At 39.1% G+C, this 20,960-nt stretch overlaps 2 protein-coding genes across 2 annotated transcripts in view; one reads left to right on the top strand and one right to left on the bottom strand.

The window, feature by feature from the left end:
• The window catches only part of Il1rapl2 (interleukin 1 receptor accessory protein like 2), a 690,466-nt gene that overhangs the window by 619,972 nt on the left and 49,534 nt on the right, over positions 1-20,960 (bottom strand). The window lies entirely within an intron of this gene.
• Positions 10,581-13,159, top strand: Tex13a (testis expressed 13A). The gene is made up of 2 exons (XM_052170803.1): positions 10,581-11,039; positions 13,052-13,159. The coding sequence occupies exons 1-2, from the start codon at positions 10,581-10,583 to the stop codon at positions 13,157-13,159; spliced, it is 567 nt and encodes a 188-aa protein (XP_052026763.1).

The raw sequence follows: 20,960 nt of genomic DNA, 5'->3' as shown, positions 1-20,960 counted from the left end.
GAAGTTATCTTTCTTTTTTGGATCTTTGTGTGGTTTTGGTATCAGCGTAATTGTGGATTCAGAAAATGAGTTGGGTAGTGTTCCTTCTGTTTCTATTCATGGAACAGTTTGAAGAGTATTGGTGTTAGGTCTTCTTTGAAGGTCTGATAGAATTCTGCACTAAAGCCATGTGATACCATGCCTTTTTTGGTTGGGAGATTTTCTATGGCCCCTTTTATTTCTTTAGGGGTTATGGGACTGTTTAGATGATCTATTTGATGCTGATTTAGTTTTGGTGTTTGATATCTATCTAGGAAACTGTCCATTTCCTCCAGATTCTCCAGTTGTGTTGAGTATAGGCTTTTGTAGTAGGATCTGATGATTTTTTAATTTCCTCAGTTTCTGTTGTTTTATCTCCCTTTTTATTTCTAATTTTGTTAATTTGGATACTGTCTCTGTGCCCTCTGATTAGTCTGGCTAAGGGTTTATCTATCTTGTTGTTTTTCTCAAACAACCAGCTCCTGGATTTGTTGATTCTTTGTATGGTTCTCTTTGTTTCTTCTTGATTAATTTCAGCCCTGAGTTTGATGATTTCCTGTCTTCTATTGCTCTTGGATGAATTAACTTCTATTTTTCCAGGGCCTTCAGGTACGCTGTTAATCTGCTAGTTTATACTTTCTCCAGTTTCTTTTTGGAGGCACTCAGGGCTATGAGTTTTCCTCTTAGCACTGCTTTCATTTTGTTCCATAAATTTGTATATGTTGTGCCTTCATTTTCATTAAATTCTAAAAAGTCTTTGATTTTTTCTTTATTTCTTCCTTGACTAAGGTATCATTGAGTAGAGTATTGTATAGCTTCCATGTGTATGTGGGCTTTCTGTTGTTTTTGTTGTTATTGAAGACAACTCTTACTCCATAGTGATCTGATAGGAGGCATGGCATTATTTCGATCTTCTTATATCTGTTGAGGTCTGTCTTGTGACCAATTATATGATCGATTTTGAAGAAGGTACCATGAAGTGCTGAGAAATAGGTATATTCTTTTGCTTTAGGGTGAAATGCTCTCTCTCTCTCTCTCTCTCTCTCTCTCTCTCTGTATATATATATATATATATATATATATATATGTATATATATATATATATATACATATGTATATATGTTAAATTTAGTTGGTCCAAAGCTTCAATAAGTTTCACTGTGTCCCTGTTCAGTTTCTGTTTTCCTGATCAGTCCATTGAGGAAAGTGCAGTGTTGAAGTCACTCACAATTAATGTATTAGGTGCAATGTGTGCTTTGAGTTTTAGTAAAGTTTCTTTTATGAATGAGTGTGTCCTTGCATTTGGAGCATAGATGTTCAGAATTGAGAGTTCTTCTTGGTTTATTTTTCCTTTGACCAGCAAAAAGTGTCCCTCAGTGTCTTTTTTGATGACTTCAGGTTGAAAGTCAATTTTATCTGATATTAGAATGGCTACTCTGGCTTGTTTCCTGAGACCATTTGCTTATAAAATTGTCTTCCAGCCTTTTACTCTAAGGTAGTGTTTGTCTTTGACACTAAGGTGTGTTTCCTGTATGCAGCAAAATATAGAGTCCTGTTTATGTATCCATTCTGTTAGTCTATGTCTTTTTATTGGGGAATTGAGTCCATTGATGTTAATAGATATTAAGGAATAGTGATTATTACTTCCTGTCATTTTTGATGTTATTTTTTTATATTTCATTGGTTATCATCTTTTGGGTTTGACGAAAGAAGGTTACTATCTTGCTTTTTCCAGGGTGAAGTTTCCCTCCTTGTATTGGTGTTTCCCTCCTATTATCCTTTGTAGGGCTGGGTTTGTGGAAAGATATTGGGTGAACTTGGTTTTGTCGTGGAATATCTTGGTTTCTCCATCTATAGTGATTGAGAGTTTTGCTGGGTATAGTAGTTTTGGCTGGCATTTGTGTTCCCTTAGAGTCTACATAAGATCTGACCAGGATCTTCTAGCTTTCATAGTCTCCGGTGAGAAGTCTGGTGTCATTCTGATAGGTCTTCCTTTATATGTTACTTGGCCTTTTTCTCTTACTGCCTTTAATATTCTTTCTTTGTTTAGTACATTTGGGGTTTTGATTATTATGTGATGAGCGGTATTTCTGTTCTGGTCCAGTCTGTTTGGAGTTCTGTGGGCTTCTTGTATATTCATGGGCATCTCTCTCTTTAGATTAGGGAAGTTTTCTTCCATAATTTTATTGTAGATATTTGCTGGCCCTTTCAGCTGTAAATCTTCACTGTCATCTGTGCCTATAATCCTTAGGTTTGGCCTTCTCATTGTTTCCTGGATGTCCTGGATGTTTTGGGTTACAAGCTTTTTGCATTTTGCATTTTCTTTAACTGTTGAGTCCATGGTTTCTATGGTATCTTCGACATCTGAGATTCTTTCTTCTATCTCTTGTATTCTGTTGTTGATATTTGCATCTATGGTCCCTCACTTCTTCCCAAGGTTTTCTATCTCCAAAGTTGTCTCCCTTTGCAATTCCTTAGTTGTTTCTACTTCTGTTTTTAGATCCTGAATGGTTTTGCTCAGCTCCTTCACTTACGTGTTTGTGTTTTCTGTAATTCTTTAAGAGATTTTTGTGTTTCCTCTTTCATGACTTCAGCCTGTTGACCAAAGTTCTCCTGTATTTCTTTAAGTGATTTTTTGCATTTCTTCCTTATTGGCTTCTGAATTCTCCTGAATTTCTTTCAATGATTTTTGTGTTTCCCTTGTAAGGGCTTCTAACTTTTGATCCATTTTCTCCTGAATTTCTTTAAGAGATTTATTTATTTCCTTCATGTGTTCCTGTAACAGCATCATGACCAGTGATTTTAAATCCATATCTTGATTCTCTGGTGTGTTGGGGTATCCAAGCCATGTTGTTAATGGAGAATTGGGTTCAGATACTGCCATATTGCCTTGATTTCTGTTAGTAATGTTCCTACGATTGTCTTTTGCCATCTAGTTCTCACTGGTGTTAGTTGGGGTCTTGTTGTCAATGCCGGACTCACCAGTGCAAGCTTCCTCTTCCTAGCTGCCCTCTGGGTATACAGCTGGCTTCTTGCACTGCTTGGAGATGGGGTGCTGTGGCCCAGGCTGTTCCCCATCCAGAGGTGGAGACCAGAAGGATCCTGCCAGAGACCTCCAGAGTGGATCCTCTGCTCTGCAGGACTGGACTCACCAGTGCATGCTGACTCCTCCAAGCTGGCATCCAGGTGCACAGCTGGCCTCCTGCACTGACTGGAGATGGGGCACCATGGCCCAGGCTGTTCCTGATCCAGAGGTGGAGACCCGGAAGGCTCCCCTCACTATTACTTAATATGTCTTAACATCAATGGATTCAATTCCCCAATAAAAAATACATAGACTAACAGACTGGATATATAAATAGGACCCTACATTATGCTACATAGAGGAAACACACCTCAGTGTCAAAGAAAAACACTACCTCAGAGTAAAAGGCTAGAAAACAATTTTACAAGCAAATGGTCTCAGGAAACAAGCCAGAGTAGCCATTCTAACATCAGATAAAATTGACTTTCAACCTAAAGTCATCAAATGGGACATGGAAGGACACATCTTACTCGTCAAAGGAAAAATCTACTAAGAAGATCTCACAATTCTGAACATCTATGCTCCAAATGAAAGGACACCCTCATTTGTAAAAGAAACGTTACTAAAGCTCAAAGCACACATTGCACCTAATACAATAATTGTGGGTGACTTCAACACTCTACTCTCCTTAATGGACTGATCAGGAAAACAGAAACTAAACAGGAACACAGTGAAACTAATTGAAGCTTTGGACCAATTGGATTTAACACACACACACACACACACACACACACACACACACACACACACACACATATATATATATATATATATATATATATATATATAAAACATTTCATCCTAAAGTAAAAGAATATACCTTTTTCTCAGCACCTCATGGTACCTTCTCCAAAATCGACCATATAATTGGTCACAAGACAGACCTCAACAGATATAAGAAGATCAAAATAATGCCATGCATCCTATGAGATCACTATGGAGTAAGAGTGGTCTTCAATAACAACAAAAACAACAGAAAGCCCATATACACATGGAAGCTATACAATACTCTACTCAATGATACCTTGGTCAAGGAAGAAATAAAGAATGAAATCAATTACTTTCTAGAATTTAATGAAAATGAATGCACAACATACCCAAATTTATGGGACCCAATGAAAGCAGTGCTAAGAGGAAAATCATAGCCTTGAGTGCCTCCAAAAAGAAACTGGAGAGGGCATACACTAGCAGCTTAACAGCACACCTGATGGCCCTGGAAATAAAAGAAGTTAATTCATCCAAGAGGAATAGAAGACAGGAAATCATCAAACTCAGGGCTGAAATCAATCAAGTAGAAACAAAGAGTACCATAAAAAGAATCAACAGAACCTGGACCTGGTTCTTTTAAAAAATCAACAAGATAGATAAACCCTTAGCCAGACTAATCAGAGGGCACAGAGACAGTATCCAAATTAACAAAGTTAGAAATGAAAATGAGATATAACAACAGAAACTGAGGAAATTCAAAAAAGCATCAGATCCTACTACAAAAAATCATTCTCAACACAACTGGAGAATCTGAAGGAAATGGACAATTTACTAGACAGATACCAAACACCAAAATTAAATCAGGATCAAATAGATCATCTAAACAGCCCCATAACCCCTAAAGACATAGAAGTGGTCATTGAAAGTCTTCTAACCAAAAAAAAAAAAAAAAAAAAAAAAAAAAAAAAAAAAAAAAAAAAAAAAAAAAAGCACAGGACCAGATGATTTTAGTGCAGAATTCTATCAGATCTTCAAAGACTAACAGCAATACTCTTCAAATAATTCCACAAAATAGAAATAGTAGGGACACTACCCAACTCGTTTTATGAAGCCACAATTATGCTGATACCAAAACCACACAAAGATCCAACAATGAGAACTTCAGACCAATTTTCCTTATGAATATCAATGCAAAAATACTCAATGAAATTATTGCCAACTGAATCCACGAACACATCAAAATGATCATTCACCATGATCAAGTAGGCTTCATCCCAGGGATGCAGGGATGGTTCAATATACAGAAATCCATCAAAGCAATCCACTACATAAACAAACCCAAAGGAAAAAACCCACATGGTCATTTCCTTAGATGCTGAAAAAGCTTTTGACAAAATTCAACCTCCTTTCATGATAAAAGTCTTGGAAAGAACAGGAATTCAAGGCCCATACCTAAACATAGTTAAAGCAATATACAGCCAACTGGTAGCCAACATCAAACTAAAAGGAGAGAAACTTGAAGCAATCCCACTAAAATCAGGGACTAGATAAGGCTGCCCCCTCTCTCCATATCTTTTCAATATAGTTCTTGAAGTCCTAGCTAGAGCAATTAGGCAACATAAGGAGGTCAAATTGATATGAATTGGAAAGGCAGAATTCAACGTATCACTATTCATAGATGATTTGATACTTGTGACCCAAAAAATTCCACCAGAGAACTCCTACAGCTGATAAACAACTTCAGTAAAGTTGCTGGTTATAAAAGCAAATCAAGCAAATCAGTAGCCTTCCTATACTCAAAGGATAAGCAGGCTGAGAAAGAAATTAGAGAAATGACACCCTTCACAATAGCCACAAACAATATGAAGTATCTTGGTGTGACTCTAACCAAACAAGTAAAAGATCTGTATGACAAGAACTTCAAGTCTCTGAAGAAGGAAATTGAAGAAGACTTCAGAAAATGGAAAAATCTTCCATGATTGGAAGTATTCCATGATTGGCAGGATTAATATAGTTAAAATGGCCATCTTGTCAAAAGCAATATACAGATTCAATGCAATCCCCATCAAAATCCCAACTCAGGTCTTTATAGAGTTAGAAAGAGCAATTCTCATATTCATCTGGAATAACAAAAAACCCCATGACAGCTAAAACTATTCTCAACAATAAAAGAACTTCTTGGGTAATCAGTATCCTGGACCTCAAGAAGTACTATAGAGCAATAGTGTTAAAAACTGTATGGTGTTGGTACAGTGACAGGTAGGTAGATCAATGGAATAGGATTGAAGACCCTGAAATGAACCCACACACCTATGGTCACTTGATCTTTGACAAAGGAGCTAAAACCATCCAGTTGAAAAAAGATAGCCTTTTCAACAAATGGTGCTGGTTCAACTGGAGGTCAGCATGCAGAAGAATGCAAATCGATCCATTCATCTCATACTAAACTCAAGTCCAAGTGGATCAAGGATCTACATATAAAGCCAGACACACTGAAACTCATAGAAAAGAAACTGGGGAAGACCCTTGAGGACATGATGGGCAGAGGCGGAAAGTTCCTGAACAGAACACCAATAGCTTATGCTCTGAGATCAAGAATTGACAAATGGGACCTCATAAAATTACAAAATTTCTGTAAGGCAAGGGACACTGTCAATCAAACAAAACAGCAACCAACAAATTGGAAAAAAGATCTTCACCAATCCTACACCTGACAGAGGGCTAATATCCAATATATACAAGGAACTCAAGAAGGTAGATTCCAGAGAGCCAAATAACTCTATTAAAAAATGGGGTACAGAGCTAAACAGAATTTTCACCTGAAGAATTTTGAAAGGCTGAGAAGCACCTTAAGAAATGTTCAACATCATTAATCATTAGGGAAATGCAAATCAAAGCAACCCTGAGATTTCACCTCACAGCAGTCAGAATGGCTAAGATTAAAAACTCAGTAGACAGCAGGTGTTGGCGAGGATGTGGAGAAAGAGAAACACTCCTCCACTACTGGTGGGATTGTAAGATGGTACAACCACTGTGGAAATCAGTCTGGCGGTTCCTCAGAAAACTGGGCATGACACTTCTGGAGGACTCTGCTATACCACTCCTGGGCATATACCCAGAGGATTCCCCAGCATGTAATAAGGACACATGCTGCACTCTGTTCATAGCAGCCCTATGCTTTCCAGCCAAAAGCTGGAAAGAACCCAGATGTCCCTCAACGGAGGAATGGATACAGAAAATGTAGTATATTTATGCAATTGAATACTACTCAGCAATTAAAAACAATGAATTCTTGAAATTCTTAGGCAAATGGTTGGAACTGAAAAATATCATCCTAATTGAGGTAACCCAATCACAAGAGAATACACATGGAATGCAGTCACTGATAAGTGGATATTAGCCCAGAAGCCCTGAATATCCACGACAAAATTAACATATTAAATGATTCCCAAGAAGGAAGGAAGGAGAGGGCCCTGGTCCTGGAAAGGTTTGATGCAACATTGTAGGGGATTACCAGGACAGAGAAATGGGAGGGGGGTGATTGGGGAATGGGCAGAGGTAAGAGGTCTTATGGGACTTCTGTGGAGGGAGGAACCAGGAAAGCAGAAATCATTTGGAATGTAAACAAAGGATATAGAAAATAATAATAATAATAATAATAATAATAATAATAATAAAGTAATTCAAATGTACTTGAAGCAAAAAATAAAACCCAAAACCAAAAACAAATATCATGGCCCTGATAAGAGTCTTTTATCTCTCCTCTGAAATTTCACAAGCCAGGCCTCCATCTTCTGCACTGTTCTCAACATTATCTTCCAAGCTCCTACAGAACATTCCACAGAGCTCTTAACACCGAATGGATCATCTAGCCCAAAGTTTCAAAGTCTTTCCACAGTCCTCCCCAAAACATGGTCAGGTTGTCACAGGAATACCCCACTATGCTCTACCATTTTGTCTTAGTCTTGTCTTTCTATTCCTGCACAAACACCATGTCCAAAAAGCAAGCTGGGGAGGAAAGGGTTTATTCAGCTTACACTTCTGCATTGCAGTTCATCACTAAAGGAAGTCAGGACTGGAACTCAAGCAGGTTAGGAAGCAGGAGCTGATGCAGAGGCCATGGAGGGATGTTTCTTACTGGCTTGCTTCCCCTGGCTTGCTCAGCCTACTCTCTTATAGAACCCAAAAGCACCAGTCCAAAGGTGGTACCACCCACAAGGGGCCCTCCCCCCTTGATCACTAATTGAGAAAATGCCCCACAGCTGGATCTCATGGAGACACTTCCCCAACTGAAGCTCCTTTCTCTGTGATAACTCCAGCCTGTGTCAAGTTGACACACAAAACTAGCCAATGCAGGCTTCTGACTATTCCAGCAAGTGACTGCAAATGTTAAGCAGAGCTTGGAGAATCCTGCCAACAAAGGAGAGGAAGGAAGGAGCCAGAGAGGTCAAGGACACAGCAACAAAAGCCACAGAATCAACTAATCTGGTATCATAGTGGCTCTAGGAGACTGAAGCAACAATCAGGGAGCCCACATGGGTCTGACCTAGTTCCTTTGTGCTATAGTTGTGTAGCTTGATCTTCATGTGGGACTCCTAACAGTGGGAGCAGGGGCTGACTGTGAGTCTGTTGACTGCCTTTGGGACCTTTTCCTCATAGTGGGTAGCTTTGCCTAACCTTAACGTGAAGGGAGGTACCTAGTCTTACTGCAACTTGATAAACTATGTTTAGTTGATATCCGTAGGAGGCCTGCTCTTTTCTGAAAGGATATGGAGGAGGAGTGGATGGGAAGGGAGGAGGTACAGGGGAAGCACTGGGAAGAGAGGAGGGAGGAAAAACTGTGATCAAGATGTAATAAATGAGAGACGAATAACTTTTTTTTAAAAAAAAAAGTGAAAATATTTATTTTTAAAAACTACAAAATAAATATTTTTACTCATGTAGGGTATACCTGTGGAAGATAAAAGAAGATACTACTTGCCCTAGAGCTGTAGCTACAGGTGGGCTGTGTGTCACCCAATGTGCATGCTAGGAACTGAACTCAGGTCCTCTGAAAGAGCAACAAATGTTTTTAATTGTTGAGCCATTGGAAAAAAATAGGGTGGGGTGTGGATGGTTATAGGATAAAAATAATGGATACATATGACATTTTTTCAAGTCCTACAGATTATACTACTCCGACAGTGAACTTCCCATCTGAACTTTAATAGTGTACTAAATTACTTCAGTAATTTTCAAAAGTGAAACTAATATTGGGAGGAAATGTAGGCAGAAAATGCTTTCTGCTTAGTTTTCTTTCTTTCTTTCTTTCTTTCTTTTTTGTTTTTTTGTTTGTTTGTTTGTTTTGTTTTTGAGACAGGGTTTCTCTGTGTAACCCTGGCTGTCCTGGAACTCACTCTGTAGACCAGGCTGGCCTTGAACTCAGAAATCCTCCTGCCTCTGCCTCCCAGAGTGCTGGGATTAAAGGAGTGCGCCACCACTGTCCAGCTCTGCTCAGTTTTCTAAAAAGCATAAAATGGCTTAAAATGCCTATTAATTCTTTTAAATAGAAATCCACTTCAAATTAAAGTAATAAAAATATGATGGTAAATAGTTAAATAAACTAAAGGTCAATATGAGGTACTCTCCATCCATTTCCTGTTGAACTACAACCCAATTCAATGCATAAACAAATCTCAATTTAAAAGTGCTAGAAAAAGCTGAGTTTCCACCAGTCACAATTAGATGGTTTTCATTTAATCCCAGGAAGCCTAGTGATCTAACAGTGCCCAGTAGGTCAAATGCCTTGCTACAACCAATCAGGTAGTTTCTCCCCTTTCAGGCTTGGCTTATCTATCCCTCTGTTTTGTATGATGGCTGAAATGTTCTGAATTAGTTTTACTATTTATTAATATTGCTGAACTCATGAATTATCATTTCTTCCAATAAAGTTTAATTTGCCAATTTTTTTCATAGGAAGTAGTGAGTTGTGGTTGTTGGTTTTTGCTTTTGTTTTGTTTTGTTTTGGAAGAGTTTGGCAATGGAGGTCTTTAAGATATGTGAAACCTTGCGCCTTCAGGCTGAAGCGCATAAGTCCTATGCTTGGGATAAGCTCCTGGCAAGGAAAGTGTGTGAATTTTAAATCCTTCTTTGGAGAGTTTAATTTCTTTTTGCTTCAAGTCTTTTCTGTCTTGCTTTTCTCCACAGCATGAGGATTGTGTGTGTGTGTGTGTGTGTGTGTGTGTGTATAGATGTTTCCCTTACTTCCAAGGAGATGTGGAGACCTTCTTCCTTACTACTTTCACAGTCTAGAAGTTGGAATAGTCCTTGATTAAAATCCATAAGAGTTAGACTGAAGTCTTTGGAGAGAGCAAGGTGGACAAGGTTGTGATTTCTCCCTTGAAGCATGACAGGCAGGCCTTTGCAGGGGTGTGGACTCTACAGCAAGTAGACAGATATGGTTGATGTGAACCTCCTCTGATCAAGAACTGGAAAGGTGAGATCTGCTGTGAAATTGCTGTAGAAAAGCAGCTACCAGGAGTCATTATGACAGAATAATTGAGGGGTGGAGCCAGAGCTGTTGGGTGGGGGAGGGGAGGGAGGGTACCAGAAGACCAGAGGGGAGGGAAGGGGAGGGGATGGGCGGGACGGGGAAAGCCCGGAAGAACAGACGGCCAATAAGACACTGAAGGAGAGAAGAGGTACTATCACCACGAGGCTAAGGGAGCAAGGACTACAGATTTATTTACTCTCCCAGGGCCAGAAAAGCCCATAAAGACACCCAGCCATCATGGCCTTGAATCCTGAGGATCTCGGAAGTGGGTTCCGGCATAGCAAGGTGTCAATGTTTATCAATGAACAAATGGCCAAGCACGACAAAGGCCCTGATTTCTACCTTGAGAACCTTTCCCTGTCCTGGGAAGAGGTGGAAGACAAGCTCAAAGTCATCCTTGAGGATAGCGAGGTGCCTACTGAGGCTCGGGAAGCCTGTGCCTGGGGCACCCTGGCCCTGGGTGTGCGCTTCGCTCACAGGCAAGGCTGCTTACAAGGGCATGGGGTACAGTGGCTGCAAGATTTGTCTAGCCTACATAAGGTGTCTGCACTCTCCTTGTCACCAGACCTGAAGCCGCTCACCCACCAGCAAGAGATGGAGCAGAAGGAGATAGCTATCCAGCTTAAAATGGCGCAGGCAAAACTAGAAGAAGTTCAAAGAGAGCGAGACCTACTGAGACTGAAGATCCTCCAGGCAGTAAGATTGTCATCTGGTCCTGTCTTACCCCTTCCCATCCCATGCCTATGTTAATAACCCATTCTTCAACCAAGTCTCAACCTTTTCCACTTTTTCCTAGGAGCTGAGAGCGCTCCCAAATGCAGTAAGACCAGCTGTGGCCATTCCTCCTGCTGTTGTCAGAAGAGGGATGAGGACACAATGGTCAAGTGCGAAGGAAAATTTGGCAGAATTGATGGCTGCTGCCACAGGAAGACCGGATGAGAAGGCAAATAGGACAGAAGCCGCCCTGGCAGGGACAATAACTGCCCCAGAAGAGGCCTCAGAGGATCCCAATGGAAGTTTCATGCAGCTTCTTGGAGTCGTGAAGTGGAAAAATTACCCCTTGAAAAGGCAGAGAGTAGACCTCAGACCCAAGGAAACATCCATGTGCTCTTTCTCTCAGTCCCTAAATCTGAAAGCCGCTGCCTCCTCTGAGCCACTTACTGTCCAACTCCCAGCCTCATTCACATACTCCTATGAAAGCCCCTTCCCAGCCATGCCCACCACATCCCAACTACCAACCACAGAAAGACCACCTCAAATGTATCCCTATTCCGTGGCCTCTGATATGAGTCATCTGTCTGATATGGGAATCCATAGAGGAGATCATCAAGAACTACCAAAGGACAAGAGATTTTCAGCATTTCGTAGGCCTGGGGATTGGGACTGTCCTTGGTGTAAAGCTGTGAATTTTTCAAGAAGGGAAAACTGTTTCCATTGTGGGAAGGGAATTTGGCTGCAAAACCCTTAATGAATTTGGAATGTGAAATAGAACAGAAACAAACAAATGGGAAATCAGTTCTTGGGGGAGGTTGAAGGGTACATCAGAATTGGGGAAGGGGAATTGGGGCCGTCATGAAGAGAATAGGATAATGTGAGATATGGGATGGTAGAAATGGTTTGGGGAGGCAGAGGTTTTGATGATTTCTGTTGTATTTCAGATCATTAACATTCACAACCCCAGAATGGCCTCACTGTGTATGTGTGTGTGTGTGCACACGCGCATGTGCGTGTATGTATGCTCTCCCTAGTGCCTGCTGGACCTAGACAGCTAAATATACAAAACCCCTCCCTCTCCACACACCTAGCCCTCAAATGATGAAGTCAAAAGGATTATTAAATACAAACTGATTCTCAATGTGGAGAATCTCAAGGGAGGTAAATTCTAAGGCCAGGATGGGATTGGCTAAAGACTCAGTGTATCACTTCAAGTTGTGTCCAGGATCATAGCCATACTGGAGGCCATAGCCCATGCCTAGCTCTGGCTAAGGTGGGGAACAGCTACAGCTGTTTTCTTGATGATTTTAGAGCAGTACTAGTGGGAGACTCCAGGGCACAGAGATGCTGATCGCTGGAGTCCAGAGAACTCAGCTACTGTGTACTTCCTGCAATTGTATAACAGAAAGATCCATTTTATCACAATAAGCTAAGAAGTGGGTTTCTGTTCTGGGCTATTAGATCATTTCCATATCAAGCTGGCACGAGAAGAACAAAATGTTTTCTCTTTCTTTTTTGCTCTTCCCCGCCCCATTTTTTGAGGCAAGGATTTGTGTAGCTCAGCATAGCCTCCAACTCACTATGTAGCTGAGAATGACCTTGAATGACACATCTTCCTGATTACATTTCACAAGTATTAAGGTTGTAGGTCTATATTATAATGCCTGGACCAGAAAAGTAGTTGAAAAACACTTCATCAAAAAAATTACTGGAATTGACAGGGGAGTTGAATTAGCTGTTAGTAAATAGTAAGAATTCCTTTATCCCGAATCTCCCAGGGCACTTAAACTTGAACTTGGTAGGGCACTTAAGTTCTGAGGGAATTCTATTACCCCAAAGAGGTCAAGCCTATTATGGTTGCTCCCAGGAGTGACACTGGATAGGAGGCTCATGTTCTGGCAGAGTAATATCACAAGAAATGTCATTTAAACCATCAAATGAGACCTGGGATAGATTACCCTCAGGTTTATGATCAATTCAAATTGACATGGCAGAGATTTGCCACCAGTATGAGAGTTCTGAGAGACTACAGAGGATACCACCACCAGATACAAGCGAGGATCTCTACGATTATACAGCCTTTTAACAGAAATCTTCCCTAGTCCCCAGTGGGCAGAGCCAGACAGATCTGAACAGGAAACTTATACCAACTGCTCCAAGGTGAGTCAGCTACTGAGAGTGCCAAGCGTTTACCAGTCCACAGGGGCCAAAAGCATAGTGCTAGCTGGTGGCATTTTCTCTTCCAACTTGGCATCGTGATAAATGGAGGAGAATGTGGATTTCAAAGGCTCTCAGTGTGTTCAGAAAGTAAAGTGCAACAGAGTTCTATCTCACTGGGAGGGGAGTGGTGGGGGAAGGTGGGAGTGGAGGGGCTGGGTAGGAGGTTGGTCTTCTCTCTCTTTTATTGCTATATGTTAAAATTAACTATGTGTAAATCTAATTCACAGGTGGAAGAAGAAGAAGGGACAGTATTTGAACCAGACTGAGGAACCAGTAGAAGAGTCCTGGCTATCTTCTATGCACTACAGACCTAGAGAATGAGAAGCTGTTGAAGACATGAAACACCCACAGGAACAGAGATATGATTTTAGGTTATCTGTTATTGGTGAGGGTATAGTCACCACCAGGATTAGGGACCAGATCTCCAGGTTGCAATTTTCCAAACACCTTTTGGGCTAGGTTATCTCCCTCTATTGCAGGGCTTCCTAATTTCAGTGTCTTTGGATTTGGATAAATCTTTGACATCTGGCTTGGGATAGATTTTTGTTGTGAGTTACAGTTTCTTGTGCATTGTAGGATGGTCAGCAGAATTCCTAGTCTCTACTTGTCTGTGTGATTCATCCCCTACCCTTTCCATTGTGACAAAGAAAATTGCCTCTTGGCTATAGCTACATGTCCACTAGAGGGCAAACTCAACCTGAGTTAGGAACCTATCAGGCCATGAAGTAACAGTGTGAACAGGGGAAAAATCAAAAGTCAAGATCACTGAGGTTGAGGCAGCTGAACAAAGTCCATGAAACTTTTCGTTTCCTTTAGATATTCAAACACACTTGCGATGGTGGCTGAATAGAAACTACAAGGAGTGAGGAGAATTTTGACAAGTCCTCTAGACTGTGAAGAGAAGGATTAAAACTAGATTACAGCAGTGAATAAGGGAAATCTTTAGCCTTTGGGAAGGAGGTAGCAGAAGAGAACTTGGAATGTGAGCTATATGATCACATATATTGTACCACATAATATGATCACATATGAGCTCGTATAATATCAGGATTTTATATGATGCATGGCTATTGGATTACTAAAGTTTAGAATTCAAAGGACCACACCATCTGTTGTTATACTAAACAAAATCCATTCAAGATTTGCTTGAAGTTCTGCTGAGATACATTTATGCCTTTTAAAGGTTTTGAAAGACATTTTGCAAGGGAACTGAGGGCTAGGGGATGAGGAACAATGAGTTGCAAGATGTTGCAGGGTCAAATAAGGCCAAGGAGCTAGTAATTCTTATATATGTCTATTTTGTAAACATAGTGAAATTATTTTGTCCCTACCCCTAAAAGACAAAACAGATTTATAGGCATGGGTAATTTGGAAAGGATGTTTCTTCCTCTGGGACAGGGAGGCAGAGGGAATAGCTGAGTGACTAGAGTAGGAAACCAAGGTGACTTTTGTTGTGTGTTAGGCTCCTGAGATAGATTAAGTAAGGTCAGATAAGAGGGGAGCTTTCTGAAGGGTGGTTTATTTCAGTGTATTCAGGAGATGGGGTGAAGGGAAAGGATGGATGGCTAAAATATGGGTGACTCATTTGTAAAAGGGCCCAACCAAAAGGAAACTTGGACTTAGTATAGCACCAGCACTCTAGAGCAGGGCTTTGGGATGGAGGTTAGGGATGGAGTCATAAAAAGGACACCAGACACAAGTATTGGCAGTGTCATAAGATATTCTTATTACTTTGTTCTAGTAAAAGTCTCAGCCTGTTTGGATATGGGTTTTATGTTTGGAAGGATTAGAAAAATAAAATAAAATCGTTTTCCTGAAACTGCATATGGCACAGTTTATTTCACTCTAAGGTCTAAAGTATGGTGGCATATGCCGGAGATCCTAGCATTTGGGAAGCAGAGATGAGGTGATCAATGCAAGAATGAGGTTAGCCTAGGCTACATGGTGGGTTCAAGCCCATCCTAAGCTACATAGAAAGCCACTGTCTCAACAAAATAAAATTAAAATGATAACAATAAAACTTAAAAAAAATGATAACCAAAATTAATTGTGAGGCTACCATTTGAGAATATTCTACAAACACCACAGAGGCAGTAAGACTTGGACTATAGCTCTAGACCAAGGAAACATAGTGATAAAGCAGAAAAACAACCTTTAAAAACAAAATTGTTGGGCCAAAAAGATGGCTCAGTGAGTAAAAGTAATTTGCCACCAAGCCTAAAGACCTGAGTTCCGTCCCTGGAACCCACATGATGGAAAGATGGAATCAACTCTAGCAGATTGTCCTCTGATCTCCACATGTGCATATATTTGTATGCACACAAAACATAAACTAAATAAATGCAAAACAGTTTTTAAAATACTTTGCTGACAGTAAGGAAAAGGGAAGGAGATTTCATGGGACCTACCTAATGCCTCTGTCTAAAACAGTTAATGTTCCATCTGTCTAAGAGCTAATGGCCCTCCTGGGATGTTCCTTTGGAAATAACAACAGTTTTCACAGAGAATGATTACAGAAATCCCTTTTGTTGACCACTGTCTTTCATATGAGTCATCTACACAACACAACGCTAAATTTACCTAGTGTCTCAAAAATAATAAAACCTTGAAGCATATTCCGCTTAAAAACAATAGCACTTCCCCTTTTTTCTTTTACATCATGTGAGATCAATTTTAAAAAACAGAATAATGTGTATAAAGAAAACATTACTTATGGCACAGATGTATCCCTACATGCCTCTAAATACAAATCAGGTTTATATGTGGCATTTTTACTCTTCTACTTAAGAAGGGACTGGTGTAATTAGAATCATTCTTAATATTTTTCCCCTTCCAAAAATTTCCTTTATGGTATTTGTATTAGTAAAATAGGAGGATCTGGGAGGATCCAGAATAGGGAGAAGAATTGGGGGGTCAACAAAAATATGCATGGAAATTTATAATTAAATGTATTGCTTTGGTAAGCTTTTAAAAGATTTTGAGGGGCATACCATGTAACTCAGTAAGAGTACTTGGCAAGTATGGGGAGACCCTAGGTTTGAGCCTCAGTACTACATAAACTGAATGTGATATTACACTTGAATTTCCAACACTAGGAATGTCCTGGCAGCAGGAACAAAAGTTCCCAAGGTCATCCTTAACTATAGAGCAAATTAGAAGCCATTCTTGTATATAAAACAAAACAAAAAAACAAGCAAACAACCAACCAAACAAACAAACAAAAGAGCATATTTGTACAAGTAACTTAAATACTTCTAGATTTCAGTGATCTGAGAGTTTCTGACAGTCAACAAATGACATTTATCGAAAGTCCATTCTATGTGTGAAGAGCCTATGGAGTAAGCTGAGGATTCAATTAAAAGAAGAGAAGATGTTTCCCCTCTGAGAATAAGAATGTAACTATAAAGCACGAATAAACCCTTTCCTTAAGGGGAGTCAAAGGAAAGGCATCAAGAGTAGATAAGGGTAATAGCATCAAAAAACAAGCATTCATCTAATGTCTCTTTATATATAAGTAAGTATATATTGCCTTACATTTGAAGACTATAATCTTAGGGTTATGGTTAGGGTTAGGGCTGGGTTTAGGGTTAGGGTTAGGGTTAGGGTTAGGGTTAGGGTTAGGGTTAGGAGTTAGGGTTAGGGTTAGGGTTAGGGTTAGGGTTAAGAGTTAGGGTTAGGGTTAGGGATTAAGGTTAGGGTTAGAGTTTATCATAAAGAGAATGAGAGTGAAGAGCAAAAAAGGAATTGGAACAAATTACATTGGAAAGGAATACCTATAAGTAATATATATGAAGTTGGAAAGATAATTTTCTGTTGAAAGTACTTGCTGCTCTTCCTGAAGACTTGAGTTTGGCTTTCAGTATCCATGTCCAGGAGTTCACAATGGCCTATACCCCAACTCCAAGAGATACCACACCCTTTTCTAGTTGCTGACAGTGAAGGTATTAAAAAAAAAAAAACAAAACTCATATACTTTGTGTTTTTGGGAGTTAGAGAACCCCCTGATGTTTAAGGAAGCACAGGAAATGTTTAGATAGTCAAACACTTAATTTTTTTTAGTGTTTGCTAAACTCCATTTTCTGTGTTGAATCACATAGGAAGTAATGTTCAATGTTCTGAATTTTGTTTGCTTGACTATAATTTCTAAGTATGCTGCAGATTCTTTTAATCTGTGAGAAATTCAAGAGCTTGTTTGCTTTCACTTGCTTTAGTACCTTTTACACAGAGGACATTCTACAGAGAGTTGTTTCTTATGTAATTGGTGCCTAATAACCAAACTAATCATGAATGAAAACATACCTTTTATTAAAACTAAACACCTGCCATTAGCAATGAATGACTTATCATTTCTCTTTCATTATTAATCATTTCAACCTTGAGTTAAATAAAGGAAAGTATGTATGTACTATGTCAAGCAATGAGGTCTTAGAAAACATAAACCACATACTCATAACCTATAATTATATTTATTCCACCACCGTGTGATATGCTGATGAGTATGCTTCTTGAATTTATTGTGAATTTTATACCTTGGATATCTAGAAGTTAAATGGCCAAAAAATAAAGAACAATCCAGGCATTGTGGCACTTGCCTTTAATCCCAATATTTAGGAAGCAGAGGCAGGAAGACCTCTATTATTTTGATCATAGTCTTATCTACATAATTAATTCCAAGTTAGCCAGGACTCAAATATGAGACCTTTTCTCAAGAAAAAAAGAAAGAAAGAAAAAAGAAAGAAAGACAGAAAGAAAGAAAAAGAAAGAAAGAAGGAAAGAAAAGAAAAAGAGCCATTTAAGGACATACCTCCTATGAAGATTCTCAATAAAAAGCTTCTTTAAAAACACTTTTGTATAAAGTTTATAAAACTTGGAAACTGAAAAATGACCACAGCATTTCTGACATTATAAAACAAGAACTGATTCGATTTCTGAAAATTCCTTTTTGGACTTGATCCTTACTTTTCATGAACTTATTATCTCTATTCTACTGCCCTCTGTTGTTCATCTTTAATCTGTAAGATTCTGCCTTTATCGTGAGACCACACTGTACACCAAGGAAACTGCAAATAGGACTACAGATTATTATGTAGACATAAATTAGCATAAATGTACCTCTTTTGTCATGATACAGAAAGATAGGTTTCAACAAAGAATGGGTACTAAATGAGAAGAAACTAGAGCAAGCTGATTTGTGCCTGAACTCTGGAATCTGAAACAGCTGCCCAAGTCTCAGCTGTATCATGGTCAAGGCCTTTTATCCTTTATAAGCACCAGCTTTTTTGTTTTTGTTTTTTATCATCCTTAATAGTATGACTTACCTCATGGGCTTGGTCTGAGGGTTATACATGATATTCATTATATTACATCATTTATTATGATAAAAGCTTGACATACTGCTTGCAATTCTAGCTGTGGCAGTAGTGGATATAGAAAGAAAACATTGTGTGGAGAACTCTAAGTGAACATTAGTGCTAAATTATTCTCAGCATTCTTTGAGATGGATACTCTCATTCTTGTCCTTCCTCAAGTCTATGTCTCACTTAACAGGATAGGAATTACCCATTAGTCAACTCTTTTTAAACATGTAGTACAGTGGTTCTCAACCTGTGGGTCATGACCCCTTTGGATTGCATAACAGATATCCTGTATATTGAGTATTTACATTATGACTTATAATCGTAGCAAAATTATAGTTAAGAAATAGCAACAAGGGGTTGGAGAGATGGTTCAGTGGTTAAGAGCACTGACTGCTCAACCCAGAGGTCCTGAGTTCAATTCCCAGCAACCACATGGTGGCTCACAACCATATGTAATGGGATTTGATGTCTTCTAGTATGTCTGAAGAGAGTAACAGTGCACTTGCATACTATAAATAAATAAATAATAAATAAATAAAATAGAAGTAGCAACAAAAATAATGATATGGTTGGGGGTCACCATGACATAAGTAACTATATTAAAGGGTCACAGAATTAAGAAGGTTGAGAGCCACTGTTCTAGGGAACGATGTGTCCTGTCAGCTCATCTATCAATATATATCTAGGATCCATCCTTTTACTAGTTGCACAAATGCCAACACAATTTGAATTATTGTTACATTTCTCTTCAATTAATAAAAAATGCTTCCCAACTTTGTCTTACTCCTCATCCTCTCTTTATGTACTGTATCTTTATAAACTGTAAATTTGATGATGTTATTCTTCATCTTAATACAAACTAGCACCCTTTTTTGTCTCCGATTACTAATCAAAAGCACTTCCTTTTGCTCAATATTATGCAGCAGGACCTGGCGTCAGTCTGCTCTTCTAGCCTCATCTATTGCTATCTGTATTTTAGAGTTCATTTCCTTATCTTTTTTTTTAAATTAGCATATATTAATTATACAAAGTGAGAAGATTCATTATGACATTTCTATAAGGTATTTAGTGTCCTTGGATCATATTTACTCCTTCTGTTACTTTTTAATCCTTCTCCATCCTGCATCTTGCCGTTTCTACATTCTTTACAGTATCCTTTATAGTTGTAGGTCAATTTCCTCCTACATTTCACATATGACAGAAAACGTGATATTTATCTTTGTGGTACAGTTTTCTTTTAATGTGGTGATCTCTAATTTCACCCATGTTCCTACAAGCAATATAATGTCATTATCCTTTTTTTAATTATTATTATTTTTTTATTATTCGATATAATTTTTTATTTAAATTTCAAATGATTTCCCCTTTTATAGCCCCCCACTCCCCAAAAGTCCCGTAAGCCCCCTTCTCTCCATTTGTCCTCCCACCCACCCCTTCCCACTTCCCCATTCTGGTTTTGCCAAAATACTGCTTCACTGAGTCTTTCCAGAGCAAGGGGCCACTCCTCCATTTCTTCTTGTACCTCATTTGATGTGTGGATTATGTTTTGGGTATTCCAGGTTTTCTAGGTTAATAACCACTTATTAGTGAGTGCATACCATGATTCACCTTTTGAGTCTGGGTTACCTCAGTTAGTATGATATTCTCTAGCTCCATCCATTTGCCTAAAAATTTCATGAATTCATTGTTTCTAATGGCTGAATAGTACTCCATTGTGTAGATATACCACATTTTTTGCATCCACTCTCTGTTGAGGGATACCTGGGTTCTTTCCAGCATCTGGCAATTATAAATAGGGAATGCTATGAACATAGTAGAGCATGTATCCTTATTACATGGTGGGCAATCCTCTGGGTATATGCCCAGGAGTGGTGTAGCAGGATCTTCTGGAAGTGAGGTGGCCAGTTTTCAGAGGAACCGCCAGACTGATTTCCAGAGTGGTTGTACCAATTTGCAACCCCACCAGCAGTGGAGGAGTGTTCCTCTTTCTCCACACCCTCTCCAACACCTGCTGTCTCCTGAATTTTTAATCTTAGCCATTCTGACTGGTATAAGGTGAAATCTCAGGGTTGTTTTGATCTGCATTTCCCTAATGACTAATGAAGTTGAGCATTTTTTAAGATGCTTCTCCGCCATCCGAAGTTCTTCGGGTGGGAATTCTTTGTTTAACTCTGTACCCCATTTTTAATAGGGTTGTTTGGTTTTCTGGAGTCTAACTTCTTGAGTTCTTTATATATATTGGATATTATCAATATATATCATATCCCTCTATCTGATGTAGGATTGGTGAAGATCTTTTCCCAATTTGTTGGTTGCCGATTTGTCC

The sequence above is a fragment of the Apodemus sylvaticus genome, chromosome X (genome assembly GCF_947179515.1).
Source record: "Apodemus sylvaticus chromosome X, mApoSyl1.1, whole genome shotgun sequence".
NCBI classification, from domain to species: domain Eukaryota; kingdom Metazoa; phylum Chordata; class Mammalia; order Rodentia; family Muridae; genus Apodemus; species Apodemus sylvaticus.
This window is presented reverse-complemented; position numbering and strand designations above follow the sequence as displayed.

Excerpts from the sequence above, each read along its gene's own strand:
- Tex13a (XM_052170803.1), top strand. The coding sequence starts at position 10,581 with ATGGCCTTGAATCCTGAGGATCTCGGAAGTGGGTTCCGGCATAGCAAG. Across the intron at positions 11,040-13,051 it reads GACTGAAGATCCTCCAGGCA|AGATTTGCCACCAGTATGAG; the intron begins GTAAGATTGTCA and ends TTGACATGGCAG.